This window comes from Festucalex cinctus, chromosome 13, assembly GCF_051991245.1.
Source record: "Festucalex cinctus isolate MCC-2025b chromosome 13, RoL_Fcin_1.0, whole genome shotgun sequence".
Classification (NCBI taxonomy): Eukaryota; Metazoa; Chordata; class Actinopteri; order Syngnathiformes; family Syngnathidae; genus Festucalex; species Festucalex cinctus.
The window spans coordinates 11,629,959-11,648,736 of record NC_135423.1 but is presented as its reverse complement, the minus strand read 5'-3'; the positions used below and the strand labels follow the sequence as shown (position 1 = coordinate 11,648,736).

General features: G+C 39.2%; 1 protein-coding gene across 3 annotated transcripts in view; it reads left to right on the top strand.

Annotated features, from left to right (window-relative positions):
- sik2b (salt-inducible kinase 2b) overlaps positions 1-18,778 on the top strand; it is a 49,386-nt gene that overhangs the window by 12,621 nt on the left and 17,987 nt on the right. For all 3 annotated transcript variants that reach the window (XR_013287825.1, XM_077540482.1, XM_077540481.1), the window contains exons 4-6: positions 10,337-10,498; positions 16,501-16,625; positions 16,836-16,959. Coding sequence is in view for 2 of the 3 variants with exons in the window: in XM_077540482.1 (XP_077396608.1) it covers positions 10,337-10,498; positions 16,501-16,625; positions 16,836-16,959 (411 nt within the window). In the remaining variant the exon portion in view is untranslated. The remainder of the gene's footprint in view (positions 1-10,336; positions 10,499-16,500; positions 16,626-16,835; positions 16,960-18,778) is intronic.

Genomic DNA, 18,778 nt, shown 5'->3' with positions numbered 1-18,778 from the left:
CAACCTCCCTGGATGTAGCCGCAGTATAAAAATTGATATTATATCGAAGAGACGGATAATATGAATGGTAACAGAAGAGCCCAGAACAACCTCCTAAAATAAAGGTGTTGCATTTGCACACATAAATATTGAGGTTTCAAAGAAGAAATCGATGACAAAATTCTTAAAATATTTACATAGCACCGATATACCCACAATCCATAACAGACTTTTTTTTTTTTTTTTTTATGTAATGGCAACGATCCCCCAAACAGTGCCACTGGCTGCGTGAACCATAAACTGTAGTAACATATTCAAAATATTTCCCACCACTTGTGTGGCTGGAGTTCCGAATGAAGTGTTTATGAAGGGTGCACAGGGTGCCGTAAAGTGATGTTGGTGTACGTTGTCCTAAAACATCTACGATGCATAAAGTAATCATTAGCATGCAGTTGTTATCCATGTATTATGGGGTAGATGCCACGGACCTCCGACTTCCGGTTTTCCACACATCAGAGCCGTTTCCGGCCACTGCTGGCCACGTTCCAACACTCGCACCCCCACATATACCCCATGAAGTGAACTTCATGGGAGATGACCAAGGAAGACACCACTGTTGAAAATCATATAAAGCAAGACTGGAATTTGCCAAGCCGCATGTTGACAAGCCACAAAGCTGCTTGGGAGAACGTTCTATGGACTTTTTGGCAAGGCACATCAGCTCCATCTTCACAGATGCAAAAATGAAGCATACCAAGAAAAGAACACTATTACTACTGTGAGACATGGAGGAGGATCTGTTATGTTCTGTGTATAGCATAGAAGTTCAACCACCAAAAGAAAATTGAAGAAGAAATGGAAGAAGGCGAAAAAGAATTGTACTCCAGGCAACTGATGTGTGGAGTATACTCTGCTGCCGCCACTTCCATGTGGGGTCTGCCACAACAAGGGTTTACTATTTACAGCATGAAAAGACACATTAACCGATTAGGATTTTACCTTTGGCCACAATGTGGTAAGTAGTTTTAAATATAAAACACTTACATAGTTAGAAGCGGAATTTGTGGAACCGGAACTCATCAGTTGCTGTCAACATGTGGCCGTTTTGGAAATTCATCCTGATGTCCAAACACCATTTTGTGTGCTTCTGACTGGGCAACCACAACATGTTCAGGCCACCACCCATAAAGACTTAATGTTGGACTCTGAGTAAAAATTTGCCAAATACCCATTCCTGTTGCCAACTGTCAACAAAGACGAAAACACAACTGGAAAACACATCAGCCTTCTTGCAAACTAGCACATGGCGAAGCATCAATTCACCAATGACAGTCTAATGCTCTTTTCTATAAGCCTCTCATGAACAATGGCAAATTCACAGGCACATTTATGTTGTGGTCTATAAAAATGGCAGGAATAAAAAAAACTCCTTGAACCTAACCCAGAAAGAAAAGAAAGAAAACAAAAAAACATTACAACTCAACACTGCACACCCACAGACAACAGACAAGTGTGAAGCAGAGTACATGAATGATTGTCGGTCGAGACAAGTGAAGAGCAAAAAAAAAAAGCACACCCACACATTTTCTTCACAGTTAGGTTTTTCTGAATCAGCGAGAATAGATGTTAGTAGCCTTTTGCAAATTCTAACAATAGATCACACATTTCTTATTGAATGTTTATGAACAAATGATTATTTTCCCTTTCAGCGCAGTCAGATGTAGCTGAAGTAGTCAAGCATTATAGTGTAACATTAGTCAGTGCATACAATATATAGTGTTTGATGCACCATGTTTATGGCCTAGCCCAAATAAAGCCATTCATGTGGAAATCTTTATGTGTTGAGACAAGACATGTATGTGCTGTGCTATGTGATATCTTCAACCCAGCAAACAGTACATACGGTAGGTACTTTGAGGGCCAGAAAACAGTGCAGCTTTCTTTTTATCTTATTTAATTATTTTTTTTCTTGCATGGATTGTAAATAGTTGCATCAACTGCAGGACTGCATTCTTGAAAAGGCAACTATTTCTGGAATTGTTCCGATTGTCTGATGACACTGCAGGCTACTCAGACAATCAAATATTTGAAGAGCTCAAAGATTATTAATGACAAACATAGGTGACAGACTTGCAAATTTGAAGCTACTAATTTTGTCGTGTTGCAACAATTCATCAGCTCAGTCGGAACCCGTACAACAAGAGTCCCAGAGCAAATATGCTGATTATAAAATCATATTTTTGCCCAGAACCCCATAAATCCAGGAATTCATTTTTTGGTTTTCGTGTGTTTGTGTTCATCTGGTGAATTTCCTGCAATATCAACTCAGTCAATTTGGCAAAACGTGTGCAAAACGCAATGGCTTACATGGAAAGTCTAGTCAAGTCATTTTTATATGTACAGTCTTCCCTCGCTATAACGCGGTTCACTTTTCGCGGTCTCGCTGTATCGCGGATTTTTTTTTAAGTGCAATTTTGCATATTTTTTTACAGTAATATACCCATTTTATAAAATTTATGAAGGTTTGAACATTGTCAAATTTTGAACAAGAGAGAAATGTGAGAACATGTAAATGCCTCAATGAGAAAAGTGTATAAATTGTGCGGTCGGGGATTTTAGAGCCTTAAAACATTTATGAGTTGTAAAACATAAAGCTAACTACTTCGTGGATTTCATTTATTGCGGGTATTTTTTGGAACCTAACCCAGCGGAAAACGAGAGAACACTGTATAGCACAGCAATACTTTTATCTCAAAGCACATGGGCGCATGTAACAAAGCACATTCCTTGGACCAAGAAAAACAACTGAAACTGGTGTTTAATGTTGAGTGCATAGTGCACACTGTTGCCACTTATACGTATTTATAACAAAACTGAGTTTGGAACACGACAGTCACAGTCGTCGTGTTTTGTATTAAACCTTTTCTCTTGTTAGGAGCTTAGTGTGAACTTTGATAGCATGACTGGCAGCGGTGACATGTTCTTAAAGTAGCACTTAGGAACTTTTCAACCTTTTAATAAAAATATTTTCATATCTCTCCTGATGGAACATCGACTTAAAACTAGTTGAATGGTACCTTTGCCATGGCCTATCATTTTTATTGGAACTAAGCAACTTTGAGGAGGATGGTAGGAACACTGTCACACAAAAAAACTACAAATGTGCTGACTGCTTTATGGCATACGGGACTTTCTCCTTTCCCCGTTCGTTACATAGACTGAAGTAAATTTGAATGTCGACTCACGATTACTGCTTTCCTGGCAGAAGCTGCAAAACAACTGAAAAGTTTTGATGAGACAACAAAAAAGGGAAGCTACCCGAATAAAAGTATAGTCAGGGATCAACATTGGCCAGTCTTTCACTCACTGGCATGAGCTCAAAAACTTTTTTTTTTTTTTTTTTTATTTAAAATGATCATTGGGAGGTTTTGTGTTGATGCTAGTGCCCGACAGTGCTGTAAATTGTAGCAATATAAGTAGGGCTTGGACTGGCACCAAAAATCTTCACTTGTCAATCATGTTAACGTCAGTGAGAGCCATTCAGATCAATTTGCAACTTGCACTTTTCAGAGAAAAAAAAAAAGTCCTAGTTCAAGAGATGAAAAATACAAATTGATTCAAACGGTAAATGGATTAGCTATGTCATATACATTGAGTTGTCCTTTTTTTTTTTTTTTTTTCCTGCTTTGTTGGTCGTTCTTTTAGTCAGCTAGCTTGCCACCTAGTGATGTTACTTTCACCGTACGGTCAAAAGTATCCATCGCTGGAAATATTTGTAAAATTTAAAACGCTGCTTGAATGCTAATGTATTAAAACCGATTTCATGCATTATGATTAAAATTTATTGTAATTGAAACGAAACCTAAAAAGGAAAATATTACTGCACAAAACATTTACACGGAATGAGTCTGTGCAAAATAGAATGGCACGAAATGATTGATTTGATCCGATATGAACATGATCCAAGCAGAACATGATCAACATAGGTTATTAACGTCACCTATTAGACGGTCTGAGAATGTATGTAGGTTCATTCCAGAAACAGTTGGCTCAAGAGGATTACTTAACAGTCAAAGTAATGGTCGTATATGTCTTTGAGGCCAGTGTTCCACTTGTGATGTTGACTCAGCAACTGCCATTCCTGCTCATGTGACCCACAGAGAGCTAGAAAGTAGACAGCAAGAAAAGAGAAGAAAAAATAAAAATAGAATGCTACAGTGCTGCCCAAAGAGAGGAATCCATATGGGCCTGCATGTACAGCTGCCACCGTGTCTCATTCTCACCTCGTTTGCAGTCTCTCTTAAATAACCAATGACGGATGGTCTGTATATTTCCTCTTGGATCATCACCGGGATTTATAAACCCATTGTGTGCTGATTCCTCTGACCTCCTTGCCCTGATTGCACAATGGAATATTGTTACGCAAGAGGTAGTGTACTGTTTATGTCGTCATCAGTTGCAGCAGTCGCTGCTTTGACTCAGACAGGCAGATATAGATTTCTTTGAAAGTGTTTTATTGCATTGTATTGTACACTCGTATAAAGTGGAACCTTAAATGTAAAACCAGACAGGATTTCAGAACAATATTTCCCATAAGAAATAATGCAATTTGAATTGAGCCCCTTTACAGTTAGTATATTGGCATCAGAAAAACTTTACCAACTGTACAGGCACATTGAAGTACGGTAACATTTCTGTCAAACAAATACAACGAAAAAGTGACCACTGTTACGCACACTTGTACGCACACTTGGAAGGATTCAGTCGTAATGTTGCCTTCTTGATGTCATCCACATTTTATAAGCGGGTCAGCTTGATGACACTCTTAGGGTTTTGGGGGGAAAAAATCTCACCAAGCCAGGCCAGGTGACAAGAGTGGTTGCTGCAGCACGGCAATGATCTTCTCAGACAGGAACTATCAGATCCTCGGGGCATTGTGAACATGTATGTCCACTGAATATGCTGTGGTTTTGAATCATACTGGAAGATTATTGCCTCATCACCAGTGAATCCTCTCCCAAGCAAGTCTGATCTCATTGGTCTCATCATCAAGCACTATTTTCAGTTCTTGATGATTACATGTTGCTAGTTTAGGTTTGAAATATGTCTTTTGTGACAGCAGTCATGGAACCTTTCTGACACCCCTCATCCATGAAAGTTAAGTCAAATATGTCATGAGAAGGTGGAGATGGTTGTGTTTATTCTTGCTCAAGGGATGGGTGGTCACCCTCTGTTAATTGATGTGCCTGCTGGCCTCCAGATATTTCAAAACCACCGGACAGATCAAACCTGAAAATTGGGTCAAATGCAAATGCAACAGCAGCCCAGTGAGTGGAGGCTCAATGGGAGAGGAAGCGGAGCAGAATAGAGAAACGTGGTGACGTCCATTTGAATTTGGAAGGTGGTGGAGAAATGTAGGGCATGCATATTTAAGAAAGCACTACTGGCGTGATGAGGGGAGCGTTGAAGCTGGCAGAGAGCTTGCTCACTCACACAGATCTCAGTCTGCCTGATGGGAGAGGAAGGAGACATTGTTGCCTTCAAAGAAATCCTATTTTTGATACACCACCCTATTTCCATAAGCTGTCAATTTGTGTTTGCTCATGAACCCTCTGCCATATCATATCATTGGGTCATGGAATGTGTGGACGCCGATGTGTGTTGCAGCTCTGCCTTTGATGTTAAACGGGATTTAAAAACGCTGAAAATGACAGCATAAATTGTTTTGCTAATACATTTAAATTGTTAATTTGCATCTCCTTCATATTTCAGCAAAACAGTAAACCTGTTTTTCTCGATTATATCTCGACATGAAATCATGTTTTTCTGCCATGTACACATGCATGCATGAATTTAACGACCAGTCACTCATCTTGTGAATTTCACATGACCAAACTAAGAAAACAGGTCAGCCGTCGTTATCTGTGCCCTCAGTGACTGTGATGTCATTTTCAGCATTTTGTCCATACATAAGCCGCACCTGACTATAAGCCGCATGTGCCCACATTGAAACATGAGATATTTACAAAGAAAGACGGAACACAGAAAGAGTTTTCAAAGGTTTAATAATGTACTTTAGCTTTTCTTTCCAAACAGTGCCTGTGACGCGGTAGTAACACAGCAGCAATACGGTAGTAATTAACAGGGCTGCTTAAAAATAACATACTGGTAAAAGTCCCTGAGACTGAGACTTTACACTATAAGACTATTTTACATGATGAGGGTCTGTTTATGCTCATTTTAGTCATGCACAAAGCGCCAAATTACATTAAACTTGCGTCTTCCTCGACACACATATTCCACCTGTCTCACTCTTACCTTTTCTGCTCGAGCTCCCCTGGCGGCTGTTAGAAAAAAACCATATATAAGCCGCATCATTGTATAAGCCGCAGGGTTGAAAGCGTGTGGGGAAAAAAAATGTGGCTTATAGTCCGGCAATTATGGGGTATATTATATAGAACAACATTGATACATCACAGTAATGTCTGTGGAATGTGTCGTGTTATTGCACAACCACTATTGCATAAGCAAATTATGTTTACATGCATAACACATTTATTGGAACGAACATATTGGTCATAGCTGTTATTAATCCTAATGTACTTAGATGTACTGGAAAAAAAAACACTGATTGTATGGGAATGATCTAGAAAATTGTCAGTCAGCAGCATGCAGTTCTTGTCAAGTGATCTCAAATTAGCTTTCAGACCGGTCAAAAGCTGAGAAATAAACAGCAGCATGATGTTTGACCCCATCTAACCTCAAGCATCTCGTATCCGTTGTCATACTACTATATAAATAGTATGACTTTTGTTCAGACAAAACAATGCCTGAACATTTGAAAAAGGTTGCACATTGTGGCTGGTTATGTAGCTACCAAGGTGTTGGCTTGTCGTGGTCAAACAGTAAAACAGGCATCTTGCCGCTTAAAAGTTGCATGTCTGTATCCCCTCTCCCCTGCTGAGCCATTTATTTCAATGATAAGCACATTGCATAACATTGAGTAAAAGTACGATCTAAAAAGTACTCGAGTTGTAACTAACCAATAGAATTGCATTCAGATAGATGATTTACTGTCATTAAGACTAAACTAGAACCTTTCACCTTTATCTCCAAACGTATTCAAGTTTCAAGCTTTTATTAAGTTAAAGTCTTATGGAGAAGATTAGTTGCAATATAAATATACCAGTGCATGGAATAACATCAAGGCTTAATGCCTCAATATTACACCCATGAATCTGGGATTATAGATTAATGGAACTCTAATTTTACAGTAATGACATTTAATCACCAAGCTGAAATAGGATTTAGATACTCCAAAATGATATCTACTGACAATAAATTCATGAGATATGGCTTTTAAAATTGCTGATGCTTTAATAGTGACCTTACAGTTTGATAGAGTTGGATTGCTCAAACAATATAGAGCTCCCTGCAAGCAATATCGATGAAAGTGTCACGGGATTTAATATTATTTTTTGATCTTAAGCTATGAGCAAAATAAATATTTAAAATCTATTTAAATGTACCGGTCTGAACCAAACATAACAAAGTTGTACTAGTTGTAGTATGTTAAAACGGTGTCGATCTCCATCTGGCCCCTACCAATCTTAAATGCTTGGTGCTCCAGAATGAAGTAAGCACTGCCTCTCACCGTCTCTCTGTGTGCGAATAGATGGGACTTTAGTGTGGTTGCTGTATTTCAATTGCTTGGCTATTGGTTACTGGTGTGGAAAAAAAATATATATATATTTTTTTGCCCCTTTTCCTCCACACCCACAGACTCACTCTCCTTGTTCCACCGCCGTGTGATCTGAGGTTAGGCCAAGGTTCAATCCAGCAATCTTCCCTGTAGACACACAGTTTGTCCCATCTAAACCTAAGCAGCTGTTAAGGGAGTCAATTCTTCGGGCAGCTCTCTGGCATAGCACAGCGACTGTTGATCTGTTCCCTAATACCCCCATGATTCATGCTGTTCTGTTTGCTTTCCCAGGAAGCATGCCTCACTGTGTTGAGTTCTTTGCCCTGGCCATCATTGTTATTTGGGGATTATTCATCCTGCTTGACTTTGACTCGGTTTGGGTACTCATTTCCAATTTAATGGCCTGGTAATTAACAATGGCATGTTCAACTGGAGTTCAAAATATGTGTGCTCAGTTGAAAACAAAACCTTCCTAGGATCCGTTAAATCTGAGGTTCGACATGTAAGTGGGTTATTGGAAATGATATCTGTAAGGTCCCCAATATTGTTGCTTTCTGTTTATACCAATGAGTGTTGTTGTAAATTAGTAATTTTAATCAGCTTTTTGACAGATATTTCACTGTCGAGGCAAATGGATGCGAAAACTTTACAGGGCTGTAATTTGCAAGTCAAGTCAAAAGTATTCAGAGCATGTTGCAGATCGTCGATGAAGGGGCATTGTGCTGTGATCAGTGGTCATCAAATTAGGAAAAGTTTTGTCGGCACCTACCCCTCTAACCCATAACCCATCCCTGTCGACAAGATATTTCCAGCCACGGTCGCCAACAAATGCATATTTACGGACATACTAAAAGGAAACCAATGTAATTAGAGGGCATAAACTTTCATCTACAAAATGCCATCAACCCATAAGATGGTTACCTTGATAACCAGAGATTGAATGAAGATGCCAGGTGACAATCGGTGACAAGCGATTCACTTTGCTCTGATTGTAGCCTCAAATGAGTGTAGACGTTCCTTTAGCGATCTGGTCTCTTTGACCTCCTCGACACATTTCGCTCTGTAGTGTTTCTTTTGATTAGCAGCTTTGCATGAAAATATAAGTGCTGCCCTGGTCACTGAGTGGCATCTACTTTGGAATGTAACAGCTACTAGCCTTTTTTTTCTGAAGTGTGAGCAATTCCTCTACCATGTTGTGGATGACTTCACGTTCCCCTGGCGGAATGTAAAATGAGTGTTATGTCCTTTAGATGCTTTTATTCAACCAGTCGTTTGAGTCAGATTATTTTGTCACTTGATGTGTGTTACTGGCTCGTGGGAAATATGTGGCTCTACTTAATATATTTCATGTGCATTTTTCTTGTAATGTTTGTAATGCAATACAGGTGTTTTTTTTTTGTTTTTTTTGTTAGTTTGTTTGTTTTTGTTTTTTTGTTTTTTGGTAAGTGTGAATTTTGTTTTAAGAATATGCCCCACACATCACTTCAACATGTCCTGAAGGTGATGAATTGGTTCCAGATCGTTTAGTTGTGAATGACTCATTAAATGATTATTACCACTTTAATACAGTACTCATCAAACCATTTAGAAGTTGAACCGTGGTGACTTGGGACATTCGTTTCCTGGAACAGTCACTTCCTGGAATGGACCGCCCCATTGTAGGCTTAGGATGCTCCATCACAGATCAAATCAACCACAGCAATTTTTCAGTTCACTGATGACTGTCAAAAATCTAATTGTCATTTTCAAATTAATAGTGCTATTTCAATCTTCTTGGTGTTTTTTTGCCAATATACCTAAACCAATATCAGAACCTTTTGTTCATCCAATAACGTATGAAAGTATATAAAGTAGACATCTGCATCTGTTTATTTTCTTCATTGATTTCTTTCTCTTTTTTTTTATTGCTAATTATTTGACAACAATCTGCACTTTGTGTCACTAGAATGGGAAGCACATTGTTTGCTTGTGTTGTGGTTGTTTGGTTTGGTTGTGGTCTGGCTCCCTGGTAGCCGAAACAAAAGCCAATGATGTTTTCAATATTGCTTGCTACCAAACACTGTGAAGAACAACCTTGCTGCTGAAGGCAGCTAGCTTCTTTTACACGGGGAAGAACTTGCATACTCTATAAAACAAAAATAAACAAAACAAAAAAAATCCCAGGATTGGAAATAATGACCCCATTCCTCAACATTTAACTACATTTTATTGACATCCTGCATTTAAACTACTACCACTTAAATCTGTCTCACTTCACTTCATAAACACTTCAGTAGAAATGAAATGCTTAAACAAAGTTGATGTATTTCTGCCATACATAGACAATAAACCCTTCTGTAGCCGCACGCATGCACGCACACACTTTTCCAGCTATGGGACAGTGCCACCAGATATCAGACATGAAGAAGGGGTTCTGTTTAAAAAAAAAGTTACAGTATCCTGCTCTGACTGTACAAAGTATGCTGTGATGTAACAGAGACATAAACTGGAGTTAGCAGCTGGCCTGCACTTCATAAAAACAATAATTTACTCTTAAAATAGATCCAGCAACACCGAGTGGATTGTTTGATCGAATACATTGAATTGTCCTTTGTAAAGCCTGTGCGTTCGTAGTCTATTACCATTGTAACCATATCCCTCTCTATTTGGCTGCAGACTACCTGGCTAAGCATGGCAGACTGAGTGAAATGGAGGCCAGGAGGAAGTTCTGGCAGATCTTGTCGGCGGTGGAATACTGTCACAATCGCAAAATTGTGCACCGGGACTTGAAGGCGGAGAATCTGCTGCTGGATGGCCACATGAACATTAAAATTGCAGGTACGACAGCATGAATGACTGTTGTTCACACAAAATTGTTTGATCCCCTCTGCTAATGAAAGAAATAATAATGAAAATGAATCAATTAAAATCAGACATTTTTAGTTGTGGTTAAGCCGAATTATTTTAAGAAACAGGGCTGGAGAAAAATGTATTGAAAATATATTCAATTAAGTGTGTTCACAAATTAGTGGTCATTTGGCCTATTTAAAGGGTGACAAGTAGTCACTTTGGTGTGTGGTGACATGGTGCGTACTGTAAACACATTAAACATGGACCATAGGAAACGAAGAAGAGAGCACTTTTCAGGAGTTTGGAGAGAAAATTTCGGACAAACACGTTAAAGGTAAAGGCTACAAGACTATTTCCAAGCAGCTTGATATTTCTATAACTACCGTTGTACATATATCAGCTGACGTGGACTTCATTGGCGACAACCAATGACAACCGTTGTTAAAAATAAATTAAAACAAAATTACCAAACTGCATGTCAACAAGCCACAAAGCTTATGTGAGATAACGTACGACAACCTTTTGCCAGGACACATCAGCTCTATGTTAATGGATGCAAAAATGAAGCACACCAAGAAAAGAACGCTGTTCCTACTGTGAAACATGGTGGAGCCTGCGTTTATATATTGTGACTGCTTTCCTCCATCTGGCACTGGGTGTCTTGAATCTGTGCAGGATACAATTAAGTCTCAAGACTAGTCATTCGCAGGTTATGGGTCTTGCAATGGGATTATTTCACAAAACATTGCAAAAAAACACCCGAGAATGGTTCAGAGCACAACATTGGACTATTCTTTAGTGGCCTTCTATGAGCCTTGATCAAAATCCGATTGAACATTTGGGGAAGGAGCAGACACATATACTGTATGGAGAAAGCAACCTTCAAATTTGGGACAACTGAAAGTTTGCTCATGAAATGTGGGCCAAAACACCTGCTGAGAGGTGACGAAGCCTCACTAAAAGATAAAAAGTGTGATTTCAGTAATTACCTCAAAATGTTGTGCAACAAATAAGGTAATGGTAATTTTGGTCTAGGCCTGTTTCATGAATTGTTTTTTTTGTTTTTTTTAATACAATGCAAAAGCAATATGATTTTCTTTTAAAGATTTTTATTTATTATTGCCATTGTTATTTTTCTTTCTTTTATTATTAGTTTTTCTCACATTAAGAGAGAAGTACCAACAATTTTGTCCATGTGGGTGTGTAATATAAGAGGTTTTGATCCATGGCCTGCTGTGATGTCAGTGCTGACGTAGTTTAGAAATGTCTTAACTACCTACTCTGGCCATTCACACTTTTGTGTTGGGAAGTGATTGGGGGTTGTGTGTGAGGTGACTGTTTACTGCAGCAAATACTCAAGAAGGCTGTTTTTTTTTTCCCCTTCTCAAAAGTGAGGTTGAATGAAATATAGCTAGAAAATTATTTGCAAATCATTGCATTGTATTGTTTTACTTTTCAACTTCATCGTAATTAGGATTTGTAGGTATGTTTACTTTTGAGCCAGAACTACAGCCTAAAAACTGGCAAAATGATCACTCTCATTTACTCACTTGTCAGTTTATAAGTTATGCTTCGACCACCATACTTATACTCTGATGCGTCGGGCTTCTGTTAATTCTGTTTAAGGAATGGTGATTATTTTATTACCGGTATAGCTACTTAACTGTGTAAGGTTTTACTATTGTTTCAACACTACATACAGAGCAAAAACAATTCAAGAACATCAAATTACAGCTGCTGTTTGTTTATCCCCAATGTTCCAAGCAGAAAAGGTCAATTTTGACTGAAGCTCATTACTGTCATCGAGTGCCATTTTGCTGGCACATTTATGCGGTCCTTTGCTTCCGCTCATCTGTTTCTCAGATGGGTCCCAAGATTACAACCTGGAGATGTTATTACCCAATTTAAAGCGACACTTTTGACTTGCCGCCAATTGTCCACATCGCAGATTAGCTTTGAAAAACAATGAGCAGAACATTACTTGGATCGTGATTGGCAGGGGGCTCTCTGGGGGGATGAGCAGCATTGTACGCTGTGTGCTTTCTACCTAGAATGTACTCTGACAAATGGAGGGACATGATAAATTGAGTATAAATGAGGACTTTGTTTTTGAGAGTGGTACAACAATAACAATGGATTATTAAAATGACAGGAAATTATGAAATGACTATGAATAGTCAATATATGAGAATTTCTTCAAACTAATTGGGACTGAATCAGTAGCGCCTAGTTACAGACAAGTAGAAGAATAGGTACAGTACATGCATATTCACCAAAATGGATCTCTAATTTTACTATTACAGTAGTGGACACCTGAAACACACACATACTGACTCCGTTACTTCTTTCATCTCTGGTCATGAGGTATGTCTCGTGACCCAAAAGTAAAAGATCACAGATTCATGTGGCTGAAATGAGAATGTGAAATGAGATGAGATGGTCTGCAAGGTGTCTGGGCTCTCTGTTAGAGGTAGGTTGAGAAGCAATAGGGTCGACTAGCCTACCGCATTGAGAGAAGTCAGATAAAGTGGGTCCAGCATCTGGTTAGGATGCTCCTGGATGCCACTTTGCTGAAGTGTGTCAGGCAGGTCCCAACAGCGTGAGGCCCCGGGAATGAGCCGGGGCCTGCTGGAGAGACTATATCTTCTGGCTGGCATGGTAATGCCTCAGGATCGCCCCGGAAGAAATGGCTTCTGAGAGGAAAGTCTGCTCCAGGCAACTCAAGTGCTGAAGCTAAAGGAACTTTATACATTGATTTCCTTTTCCTAATATGTCATCCACAAACATGTAGTCAATACTAATCCCTTGCTCTTTCACTTATTCCTAACATTCACACATTTGAGCCAAATTTCTGGTTATTCATTCACCGATGTATTTCCTCCCTCTGAAGACCTCTTCTGGGTTAGCTATTTGAAGCTCATCCAGGTAGCGGTCAGTGAAAAAAGGTCAGACTCCTGTTCCTGTAGACTGCAGAGTAGATGGGCATCAGAGGCAGCAGGGGGTGCCCTTCATGTTTGCACCTCAAAAAGCCGGGTAGCGAGGTGGGTGCAAAACTGAAATGGCACGCCAACCTTCACCAGCACAGAACAATCTTTGAAACTTGAAATTAATAGAACTATAAAGAAAATGCAACATTTTATCAGGATGTTTGCCATCTTGAATGGGTTTTTCCTTGGCCGTTGCTTGATAAACCTTTACTGAATTCTGAAATGATATGAAATGATAACCTTGACAGAGGTAAATACTAGGGGTGTGCCAAAAAATCGATTCATAAAAGAATCAAGATTCTCATTTATTAAACGAATCGAATCGAATCGAATCGATATTAATATCCAAAAATCGATTTTATTTAAATTAGAAATGAAGAAGGGGAAAAGGCAGTTGTAGCCCAAATGTTGTTTTTGTGGAAAAAGGCACTTACAATACAAAACTAAAAAAATTAAATTTAAAAAAAAAAAAAAAAAAGACACTTTAATGTCTCTATTTGTCATTTTGTCTTGCAAAGCAGACTGGAGTACATCATGACAATGTTGTGCATATCTGTAAATTGAAGCGGAAATCATTTGTCAATCAAATAATTCTGAATCGAAAATCGTTTGAATCGAAAATCGATTCTGAATCGAATCGTAATCGAATCGAATCGTGAGACAGTCAAAGATTCCCAGCCCTAGTAAATACCACACAAAGATAGCTCTCTGTTGTTCAGTCTCAAGCATAAAACCACCATGGTGCATCATATGACATGTTTGTGCAACAGAAGCTCGAGTTGAGTCATCAGGGCAAATAAATGACTCAACCATCCGTCTTAGGCATATCAAGATATCTGCAGGCACTAGATAGCCACAGTATGATTTGGGTCAAATATTTCTTGAATTCAGATGTCTTCTTACCATAGCATGGTGGTAATATTTGTTTGGGCAAAGTTTGATGAGCCTTTAGCTGTAGTTATTTATTGTGTGCTTTTGTTACGACTAATATTATGCTAATGCTGTTGTGTGTCACACAGTGTGCAACTTGCCCGCAGCATGCGGCAGCTTTTTGACGTCAAACAGGCTGCTCAGTATTCCGCTCCACGAAGTGGGTCACAGCTTGTAAAGCTAAATCTGCACTGGCAATAAACAAAAAAAAAAAAAAAAAAAGAAAGAAAGAAAAACACTTACCTGTGTCACATTCTCCTTCACAGCAGCATCACCCAGCAAGCTCAATTGCTGTAATCCGTGGGTGTGGCACACTGTTTCGACTTAAACACTTTAAGACTGTTGCTGTTGTGCCTGCATAGAAGCACACTGGAACATACTCACACAAAATATTTCATACAAATGACTGTCAATTTGCAACTGAAACAAATGAGACAATCTTTATGATTCATGCGTCATTTACTTTTTTTTTTTTTTTCACACCAATTGCACATAATTGATGCTATTTGTGTGCAGATTGGAAGTATTAAGTTGCTTAATACAAGTAGATTGGTAATGCATTGGATTTTAAGAACATCTGTAATCCATAGCCTTTCAATGGCTGAGATTGGTATGGATGGTTAGGGACTTTATTATGTAAGTTTGAGTCCCTACAAGACCTGCTCACATGGTTGTGATGACATTGTTACCCTATCAATTGTAAACGGTGCCGAAGAAAATTGTGGAACTCAGTCTTATCCTCACACTGCACAAATGTGTATTTGCGCTCATGTGCTGACATCACCACCATCCCCATTATTTAAGCCAGACTTTCTTAATCACCGTTATTTACCCATTTCACTTTTTTTCTCCCCCTCCTGTTTACATAACCGTATCGAATGATGGAAAAAGCATGAGGGCAGAGGGTTAAGTGAGAACCATTGTTTGCTTCTGTTAGCTGTGGGTGCCATCACAATCACAGGATCACTTTGGTTAAAAAAAAAAAAAAAAAAAGCAAACACTACTACTTTGTTTTCCTGACCTATGACTTTTCAATATTAATTTCCCCCTTTTTTTCTTAATCCTTTTTTTGGCCACTGGAATTTGGACAGCTAAAACTGTGCTCATCACAAGTTCAGGATGAAAATCTCCTTTGTGTAAGTGGGGGCTAACACAGATATTCTTTCATGAAAAATTAGATTTTTAATCCATTATACACCTCTGTGTGTGTGTCTGTGGGGGGGGGGGGGGGGGGGGGGGGGTTCTGGCTACTTCAGCTTGAACTGTGATTTAAAAAGTAGCCTGGAATCCAAGCGTGTGTATTTAGTGTACGTGTGAACCCCTCCCATGTCGTGCTTTTCGGTAGATAAAATCTGACTAGTTTGCTTAGCAGACAACCAGTCGGAGCAAAGCCTTTGATGAGCTCATGTCATTCTAGGTTCGCAGGTGACCTCATTCAGGGGGTATACAAATATGTGGCACTGGCTTATATAGCACATTATACAAAGCCCAATGACGCTATAGAGAAGTTACACGCAGCACTCGGATGCAATGTGCTGGCTTCAAGCTGCTTATCAATCAGTACTGTACTGTGAAATATGTGTAGTATTTGTACATGAAAAGAAAAAAGCCAGACTTGCACGCATGCTCTGCTATACTGTAGCAGTCTCTGGCCCCACACAACAGTAATACAGCTACTGACAGCTACTGAATAAAAAGGTCAAATTACAGTATGCTACCACAAGAAGTGTACTGTTAAACCGACACACCTGAGAAGTGAACATTTGCACAGTATTTTTTATTTTTAAATAAAATGTTCAACCAAACCACATAATTTGATTGAGCCAAAATGACAAAAATGAGCGAACAGAAAATCTAATTATGAAATATTTTGGTTATAGTAAACATTAAAACAATTGCTACTTTAACACAAACATTTGAAATATTAAAATACCATGAATTTGAAAATCCATGCCATCTATGATTTGACTGCTTTTACTGATTTAGGTTTTTGTCGTGTTGTCAAATTTATGAGATTTTGATATTCTGACAACACAATGAAAATGATCTTGCTCACACTTGTGTCTTTGGCAGACTTTGGATTTGGGAACTTCTTCCAGCCTGGCGAGCCTCTGTCCACATGGTGTGGCAGCCCCCCTTACGCGGCTCCTGAGATCTTTGAGGGCCAACAGTATGAGGGCCCGCAACTGGACATCTGGGTAAGTTGTGTCCATGAGCAACAAATGCCCCCCTCCCCCCACACTGCAAGTCTTTCACAATATCCTCTGGAGCTATTAGTAGTCTGCATAGAAGCCAACTGCAACAGTTTCATCCCTTCTTGCTGCTTTTGCCACATTTTATTTTTGGACTTGAATAGTAGCAATAACAACCATTTTTAATTGCATTATCTGTCTTTTGGATTGTTGCAGAGTATGGGTGTGGTGCTATATGTTTTGGTCTGTGGTGCCTTGCCCTTTGACGGACCCACTTTACCTGTGCTCCGGCAGCGGGTCTTGGAAGGAAGGTTCCGCATCCCCTACTTCATGACGGAAGGTAGGAAGCCCTTCTCAAGATATAGAGTAATAGATTCTTATGTGGTTCCAGCCACTTAGCGGGATCAGTGTGTTAATGAGGGCAAGGACACTTGCATAGAAAGCATTTCCAATGTGATGTGTACGTGTTTCACTCTAAATGCGTGCTGCAAACTGTGTCAAAGCAAGCGCTGTTTATGGCCGTCCTAGCTAGTTGCAAGCAAGAGATTAAGTCCAGAACTCGAGCTGTTTATGTAACCTGACGACAAGCCAGTGAAACCCTCTCGCGCGTTTTGCCTGTCTGCCATGTATGAAGTTCCAGGATCAACCACGATCAATTTAATAAATTTAACGTTGCGGTTATCATCCAGCATACTGAAGTTGATCCAAGTGGGTATTGTTCGGCCAATGTGCCATTCTTTGTATTTTGTAAGGGGGACCTTGAAACAACTAACATGCGCAGAGATGGTGACGTAGGAGAGCGACAGACAGACCGACTGTTCCTGAGATGTGAGAACAGGATGTTCTGTGCTCCTTCCTTAAATCAGTAGTCTACTCTCCTGTTGCTCATCTCACCAGGCAGTAAATACAGTAGTGTTAAAAAATAAAAATAAAAAAATGTTAGTTTGCCCCTTTCCGATTTCTTAATTTTCTGCATATTTGTCACATTTTTCCCCCCATCAAACAAATAGTCAAAGACAACAAAACATTGTTTTTCAATGAAGGGCTTTATTAGTAAGGGAGAAAAAATCCAAATCTTCAGCCATGGGTGTTTTTTAAAAAAAAAAGAAAAAAAAAAGTGATTACCCAGTGCCCACTAAACCTGGTTAATAATGGTTGGGCAGCAACAACTGAAATCAGGTGTTTTTTTGTTTTGTTTTGTTTTTTCCAACTGGCAAATGAGTCACATGAAACACGTCTCTCTTTGTTGAGATATAATCCCCTCCAAAAATAGTCTATAAATTCATTTGTTTTTGTTGTATACTAAAAACATTGGGGTTTCAGATCAAGATAAGATTATGAGATAAAAGCTCAGAATTCTATCTTTTATTTCATTGTATTTCCATGTAGATGTATTCGACAGAGCACATTTTGTTTGAACCCAGCCACTTTTCAAATGAGCAAAAGTATTGGAACGGCCATTATTAGATGAACTTAAAAAGTGAATAACATTTAATATTGGTGGCATAACCCTTACTTGCAATTACTTCATCAACCCTGTCAACCACTGACTTGGGAGAAGCTTCATGCTTTATGCAACAACATAATAACCCAAAACTCACCACCGACGCAGTAATGGACTTCATCAGAAGGCAAAATGGAAGTTTCGTATCTCGGCCAAGTCAACCAACGGACCTTACTCAGATAGAGCCTGTATTTTAAATCCTGAAGAGGAGACTGAAGGGAGAACCCCCCCAGAAACAAACAAGAACTGAAAGAGATTTCCGTAAAGGCCTAGAAAAACATTTCAAATGAAGAATGCAACATTCTAGTGAAGTTAATAGGTCGCAGGCTTGATGCAGTACAAAACAGGCAAGAGCCCCGTTCACGCTCACTAGAATATCTCATCGCTTTGAACATGGTCTGCCACCATTCTCTCTCTTCCACAGCTGGATGTTGGCACACCGCAGAGGACGCATGAGTCATGTTATCCAGGGAAACTGTCAACCCAACACTGGGTTTCTATTTGTGTGTGTGTGTGTGTGTGTGTGTGTCTGGCTCCCATTGCAGACATTTGTGGCTAAAATGCACCAGAAACTGCAAACCAGAGTGTCATTTAAACTTAAATCATTGACTGCAATTATGCAAATAATTGGGAAGTTTTCTTCATGAAAATGATA